The sequence below is a fragment of the Sinocyclocheilus rhinocerous genome, unplaced genomic scaffold (genome assembly GCF_001515625.1).
Source record: "Sinocyclocheilus rhinocerous isolate Xijiao unplaced genomic scaffold, SAMN03320098_v1.1 scaffold998, whole genome shotgun sequence".
In the NCBI taxonomy this organism is placed as follows: Eukaryota; Metazoa; Chordata; class Actinopteri; order Cypriniformes; family Cyprinidae; genus Sinocyclocheilus; species Sinocyclocheilus rhinocerous.
In genome coordinates this window covers 334,985-342,918 of record NW_015662265.1, presented here as the reverse complement: position 1 = coordinate 342,918, position 7,934 = coordinate 334,985, and the positions used below count along the sequence as shown (strand labels likewise).

Below are 7,934 nucleotides of genomic sequence, written 5' to 3'. Positions count from 1 at the left end.
ACCAGTAGTTCTATGTGAAGTCAGACATTTGAGCACCCCCATATAGCCAAAATGGCATGATCATAACATCCCGCGAATATTCGACTGAGATTGGTAGTCGAATCAGGCTAGGGTCACCCCTAATACATATATTTCTTTTACTTTCTGCACAACACTTTATACATTGGATTGATTTTAATAACTGAAGTGTGCACCAAACAGACATTCCTATAAGAAAACTTGGTATTGGCAGATACTTAATTCAATGACCGGGATCAGGTGGGGGGGCAAAAAATCGTCACACCCCTAGCTACTATCCATTAATATAAAGTTATAAACAAATATGAATAAGTTCTCTGAAATTTAGTCAGCAGAGTTACAAAGTAGAGAACCTTCTTTACCTTCTTAAAAAGAACAACACCATCCTTGGCCACTTCAAACTTCGAAAAGACTGCATCATCTGAGATGATGCCAAAGGGGATGTCATCCACAGCCTCTGCGGTTTTAATGAAGGTCTTGGCATCTTCTGATTCAACATCCTGCAGAGAGACAGTGAAATTTTTTTTTTATAAACAATAATAATAATAATAATAATAATAATAATAATAATAACAACTTAAAAGAAAGCATCCAAAACTAAACTAGCTGAAGAAAAGAATGACATTTACCTTAAAGAACCCAATGACTGCAACCTCATTATCAGCAATAAGAGACTCTGCCTGTGTCACATCAGTTATAGTAGTAGCTGCCGGGCCAGTTCGCTTTTTCAGCCAGTTGACGATGTCATCAGCCTGTCGGCCAGCTGTAGACAGAGCATGAGCATGTCATAGTGAGACAAAGGAACCTGGTGGTATCAAGCAAACTCTTGTACATGTACAGAAAAAAAGTGTCATAGCAACTATAGGAGATGTTCTACATTTGGCACATTATTATAATATTTTTTTTTTCAAAGCACCTTGCACTGCATTTCAGGCATACATTTCATCGGTCCATGCATTCATTTGGAAATAAACACGTGACCTTGGTGTGCTAATCCCCAGTTCTACTTTTTGAGCTACAGAAAATGCACTGATAATTAAAAACAAAAAAAAAATTATATAAAGCTATTAAATACAGAGTAAACACAACTAAAGTACTCCTTTCATGCATCCTCACCAATTTATGACCACTGGGCAGGACCGACATTTTGTCAATGTGAATGACATGTCACAGTTTCAAAGGTAGTCTTAATTATTATGCTGTTTTTAAATGAGTGAGGAGCGAGCACCACAGCTTACAGCAGGAACTACTGATGTGACACATCAACAATTACACTGTGGTGCAGCTTTTGATCAAGTCGGAGTTCTTATGACATCACCTGATACAGATGCCCTGATAGTGTCCTTCCATCGAGGACTCCAGATAAGACAAAGATTAAACATTCTGGAATTTTGTTTTCTGTAAGCCCACAAGGAATCTGAAAAGTGGGTGTTACTTTTTTTTTTTTTTAGACCTAATGACATCTGAAAGTCATGGAACTTGCATTTGCTGAGGCAGGTCTGGTCTGCAGGAGTAAGACCGTAATAAACACAGCCATGGAGAGCAGCCTACAGCAACCAGACCACAGGCAACGTGAGGAACTGCAGGTTGAAGGAAAGGGGGAGGAGCCTTCTACAAACAGGCTGGAACTCAGGGCTTCCATGTACAGAATGACATGCATGTCTTCAGCAGTTAACACTCACGTTCAGGGTATGCAGACCACTGACCCATCTAAACTGAATTATGGTTTACGGTATAAGATGGCATCAATACAGCTCAGTTACACTTCAGCTATTCTAACCAAAACAAACCTGTTAGAACCGTTTGTGCACTTACTGATTTCCTTCTATCTGGTTTAAAAAAAAAATCTTGTTAATGATTTTGAAATCATTTGACTTTTTAACACAAAAGTATAAGTCAAAAGCTGAAGCCAGTCTAGTAGTCCATACACAAAGACGGACCATGGATATTATGAAGGAAAATTGTGGCTGATATCGCTCACCAGAATACTCCTTGGGGTTCTCCTTCTCTCCTCCCTTAAAGAACTTGATGGTGGGATATCCACGAACACCAAACTCCTGAGCGAGTTCAGATTCCTCTGTTGCATCCACCTTTGCTAGTTTGATGTCTGAGCCTTCAGCTTTCAGCATACCAGCTGCTTTGGCATATTCGGGGGCCAGGGCCTTGCAGTGCCCACACCATGGTGCATCTGCAATTAGCAAAAAATGGTTAAATTCAATAAAACTGACATTTACTGTCACTGCATGTTAGTGATTTTACATTCATTACTCACAAACCACATTAGCAGTAATTTGTCGGCATGAATGTGTTAGTGGTACACATGAATAAAAAGAATGTATGTTTATTCTAGTGTTCAAACCCAGTAAAACTGGATAAACTAAAGTAGGCCAAACTTATTACTCTAATCTTTCTCAACACGTCATATCTCACAACATGGCATGTTATTAAAGTCAAGACCAAAGTTCAGTGGTTATAAAAATACACATGTATCAAATACTCCTTCACTCTTTTATCAAATAAAACACTAATGAAAGACTGTACAGTTTACGCTTTCATTACATTGTTCACATGAAAAGTGTTTTTAAATACCAAATTCAATGTGGAACAAATGTTATTTTTCTGATGTACACGTCAACCTAGCCCGGGGCCGCTGGAAAGTCCGGCCCATAATACTCGCCGTCATGCCTCGCATTATGACGAAACACTCGTGGAGGCTAGTGATTGGGCAACTCGAGAGTCTATCACGTCCCAGTATCAGGATATACTTTGAGAGTGCCCAATGAATTTAGCCCGGTAAAGCGCCCGGTTAAACTAACCTAGGAGCCCGGTTACAAACAAGTTTGAGAAGTCTCTTCAGGTTGAAAACTCATTCATGCTTGCCCATAACATACTGCATCTCATTTGCATGAAGTGGCGAAACCGAAAAACAAAGCAGTAGGAAATCGAAAGTAGAAAAACAAGTGAAAGTGCAAATCAATGCATTTATTATTTTCAACACGAAAGGAACTCAGAGCTACTGATCCAAGGCTGCTGAATCTCCCTGAATACGTACTTGCGAATCTACCAACTTGAATCGAATGCATTATTCGTAAAGGGATTCAACGTACTTTTGCCTTGTTAAAACAGAAAGTTTTGGGGCGAGTGGCAAAGACGTATTCAAATCATTAACGTTACATTGGAACCACTTCTCTGAACGCTTTCAAAATTACGTTCTTACATTACGGTTTAATATTATCATTAAGATTTGGTTAGCACACGTCTGTTACTTGAGTTATGATTGCAAGAGATTAAGTACTGCTGCAGCAAATCAAGACTAAGAATAAAAAACAATTCCAATTTCACTGAGAGTTGGTTTCATTTAGCATTTTCCTCATGCACAAGCTATCGACATGAACACAGCAACGACAATTCAAACAAAGTTGGCGAATACTTACAAAACTCAACAAGGATATTTGGGTAAGTTTTGAGCGCCTCCTCGAAGTTACTTTTCTTCAGTACGAGCACGTCCTCCTCCTCAGCGATATCAGCCGCGCTCATAGCGGCCAGTGCGCACACAATCAACAACTTCAGCATCTCGGATCACCTCCAAACGTGCCAGCTATTAATAATACCGTGATGGAAACAGGGGAGATTGTTAGCGCGGCGGGTCTTCTTTCACCTTTAACAGTCTGAAGTGTCGCTTGAATTTGGTGTCTGCCGCTAATAACGTGGCAATGTGTGCAGGAAAGAGAGAGGACAGCGCTGCTGCGCGTGCGCATTTATTAGGCCGAACGCAGTTCGTGTTGAATTGTGAGTGGACGACGCGTCTCCTAGCACCTGGAAGTGAATCTGCCAGTCTTAAATACGAATTCACAATTCCTACTACGGCGAAACAATAATAATAATAATAATAATAAAAATTAATTTAAAAAACTAGACTGATTATACACTTCATAATATTCATGCACATTATAAAATACTGGAATAAACATAGATGTTATACAATGTCAATTTTGTACACGATGTAAATTCTGTTTCATCTTACAATATGTAAAATTCCATTAAACAATTTTACTGACAAAAAAAAATCCTACTACGGCGAATGCTTGGCTCATGAATATTATTTACGCAGCGTGACGTTTTGCCACTAGCCCTGAGTGATTTGGCGAAAGGCAGACGTCGCTAGGTGAAAGCCTGTCAACTGGCGAATTAACTGGGCTCATTAATATTAATTAGACTGCGTGGCTGAACACTCAGGAAAGAACGCCATCACAATCTATTTAATATTCATGAGCAAATTGAATGAACAATAGTAGGATTCGTAATTTCTAAGAGTTTCTTTGTATGTTTGAATCTGTATTAAGGAAACAACCTAACTCAAAATACTAAACATAGTCATTTCACTGGAGCCTTTTCAAATTCAAGAATTAAGATGCATGGGCATATTGTAGAACCCTACACCTAAGATTGAAATAGTCAATGCACATAATTAGGCAAAATCCCCCTTTAGGGATTTGCCATTATTTGAAAGGTGAGATAAGACGATATATACAGTCAATACTGGTAACATGTATAGTCTAAAGATTTGTATGCAGCTGATTGTGCCAAACAAGTAGATAAAAGAATGAACCGATACAGGAAATGGCCCACTATCACTTTCACCACAGACTTTCTGTGGTTATACACTAGAAATAATACAGTGTGTGATGTTCAGTTGGTTTGCAACATAAAATTAGAAGTTTGAAATAGTTTGCAGGAGATGTCTTGTGATAAAAGTACTGTTTTTTTTTTTCTGTTGTAAAAACAATAACACAATATTATGCATGAAAGCTGACTGTTTTTTCAAAAGGTTTTCTCCTCTAAAGAAACATTCTCAAAATTACAGAGTGAATATCAGTAAACTGTATGGGGAGATCTTGTTGGTTGAGAAATGTTAGTAACAGGATCTAACACTAGCTCTGTTTGGTTAACAAAGAATCGTCAGCTAAGAAAAACAAATGCTGCTTTGTTTAATTTACAGGGCAATAAGGAAAATATTTAATGTAGCATTGTATACTTGTGTCAGATGTAGTGTTTTGTACAATTAAGAAGGCCAAATGTTGCTTCCATTAACATTGTAGTTCCTGATTCAGTTAGCATGTCATCATAATAAAAACATCAAAATCAGTAAATGGACAAGTCAGGTGAAATTTAATGCAGAGACGAAGGAACTGATCATCTCTCACTACACTCTCGCTTGCTAAATATAAACACTCATAGCGGAGGCATAGAAACACTGTTAAGCTGTAATTGTTCTCTAATCAGCTCAGTGGTGGCACATATGGGTACTGGGAGATGGCAAATTATTTTTCTTTTTATCAAGGATAAAAATACAGTTGTTGCCATGTCAACTCCATGTCAACATTTTCACACTCACCTTGAGAACATAGAGATTCTGCATATAGATTCATATCATATCTGACATTACACTGAGGTGTAAGGATTTAAAGTAGGCCCTTGCAAGTACATTTATTAGTGATAACACTATCAAAGTATATACTGTTGTCAATTAATGAAAAGTATTTCATAACATTGTAAGACAATGTTGAAAGAAATCTAGTTTATTATTTAGGAACATTTAAAGAATGGACATACATATCACATAAAATTAGCATTGATCTGAAAAGATAGTGACACATTACAGCACATGTATGACCTTAATAACTTTATTAACATCGGTCTAATGTGGAAAACCAAAGGTATGACCTTTTTAAGAAGAAACAAACAGATGTCTTGTGTTTATGGATAGGGTGTGAATACTGCTTTCCACTCAATTATAATCAAAACATTTAGGCTATAAAGGCAAAAAATAATTAAAATAATTTACATAAAGCTTTAATTTTTACACTACACATTATACTGAACAACAATCAATTTGTGGGTCAATAACCAGCCAATTGTGTGAATAATCGCTTTTCTCCGCTAGATGGCACAAGTGAACTATGTGCAGATGCCACACATAAACAGCACAAACAATCCCTCTACTGAACAATGACGATAATACAGTGTCAATGCTAGGATTAAAACGTAATTTCAATACGTAACGTAAGTGAAGTATTCGTATAAAATATAAATTCGTATAAAGAATTTCATTCCCGATTTCTGTTGGGGCTTATTTATGAAACATGGTTTAGTATTGTTTTCACATATTGCCTTGCAGTTATTTGTAATACAGTTGCATAATTTGAGATTATACTGCCAAGAAAAATGAATAGGTCCACACACTTTAACTGATTTTTTTCCCCTTTAAATGATAGGGCTGGAAAAAAAGAGTCTCAAAAAAGTTGTTGATTAGTCTTGACTTCCTGTTTCACTGGGCTATAAATATGAGGTGACACACAGGCTAATTTCTATAGTTTTTCCACACTATGGGAAAGACCTGAAAAAACAACGATTTGTGAAAAAAAAGTTTTTTCAGCTCACAAATCAATAAGATTTAATGGAAATGGCAATGAGATAATTATTTGATGGTCGGAACACTCATTTGCACTAATTTGTTTGGGAAGGTTTTCACAAACAAACAAACAAAAAAATTAAATAAGCAAGCATAATTTGCAAAAGTATTTTAAAACCACAAACAGAAAACACAGTTCAGTTTCCTTAAAACTGGTTTCCCTGAAATGAAAGATGATAGTCCAGGACCATATGTTTTTTTTCTGTTGTTATTACCAAGAATTGCTATGACCCCACAATGAAAATAACACAATATTATGCATGAAAGCTGACTGTTTTTCAAAAGGTTTTCTCCTCTGGAGAAGCATTCACAAATTTACAGTAAATATCATTAAACTGTACGGGGAGATCTTGTTTGAGAAGTATTAGTAACAGGAACTAACACTAGCTCTGTTTGGTTAACAAAGAATAGTCAGCTAAGGAAAACAGATGAGACCAAAATGCTACTTTTTTGGTATAGACAGAAAGTCAGCCAATATAGAAAAGTTCCTTATCCCCACTGTGGAGTATGATTTTGGATCTTTAATGCTGTGAGGCTAATTGTTTTCCAAAGGCCCTGGACATCTTATTAGGATACATGTTATCATAACCTCCAGATTTTAAATCAACACCTCAATGACACAGCAAGCGTTAACTGGACTCTGGTTGGCTCCTTCAATAGGACAATGATCCACACCTCAATATCAACACAAAAATGATTCACTGCCCATTGTACATAGCAGTCCCTTGACCCAAACTTCAAAGAAAACCTGTGTAATAAGCTGTTGAAGAAAGTCCACAAGGACCTCTGAAACGGGAGGATCTGGAGAGATTTCTGTATGGAGGAATGGTCTCACATTTCTTGACAGATGTTCATCCACCTTATTACACATTATAGGAGAAATCTTGGCAAAGAAATCTTTTTACTGAATTATTTAACTTTAATTTAATTACTAATTAAAGATTACATTTTGTGAATGCATTGAATGAATGACCAAGTGGATAATCACCAAAGACACATTTCCATGTTTCTCCTATTATACCAAGGGTGCCAATATTTGTGAAGCTTACTGTATGTACACTTAGTGATGTCAGGCTGGATGAGCTAAGGGTGGGACTGGTATTCACTAGCCATTATCATCTTCTCCCAGTGGAACCCAAAGGGAAATTCTTTGTTTTGGTTTCCTTTAGCTAATGCTAAAAGTTAGATTATTTTTGTCAGTAGATGAAAGCATTTTGGCCGAAGATAAACGCATGACTTTATCTCTTATGTGAGCTGATATCCAACTAACTGCTGTAGCAGTTTGCGTCACATCATTCAATGCAGTGTACACAGGGTACAAAAAGACAACTGATCCGTAATTTCAACTTCATAGACAGAAAAGTTATTGAGGTTTTAAAGTTACAATATATTTAACACAGAGAGAAAGTCAAATAAATCAATTCACTTTATTAAAAATGCAACC

The 7,934-nt window shown here is 36.8% G+C and overlaps 1 protein-coding gene across 1 annotated transcript; it reads right to left on the bottom strand.

The window, feature by feature from the left end:
• Positions 1–284: 284 nt before the first annotated feature.
• LOC107728011 (protein disulfide-isomerase-like) lies at positions 285–3,787 on the bottom strand. The gene is made up of 4 exons (XM_016538064.1): positions 3,453–3,787; positions 2,000–2,206; positions 648–781; positions 285–518 (listed from the first exon to the last, which is right to left on the bottom strand). The coding sequence occupies exons 1-4, from the start codon at positions 3,589–3,591 to the stop codon at positions 300–302; spliced, it is 699 nt and encodes a 232-aa protein (XP_016393550.1). The 5' UTR covers positions 3,592–3,787; the 3' UTR covers positions 285–299.
• Positions 3,788–7,934: the final 4,147 nt, after the last annotated feature.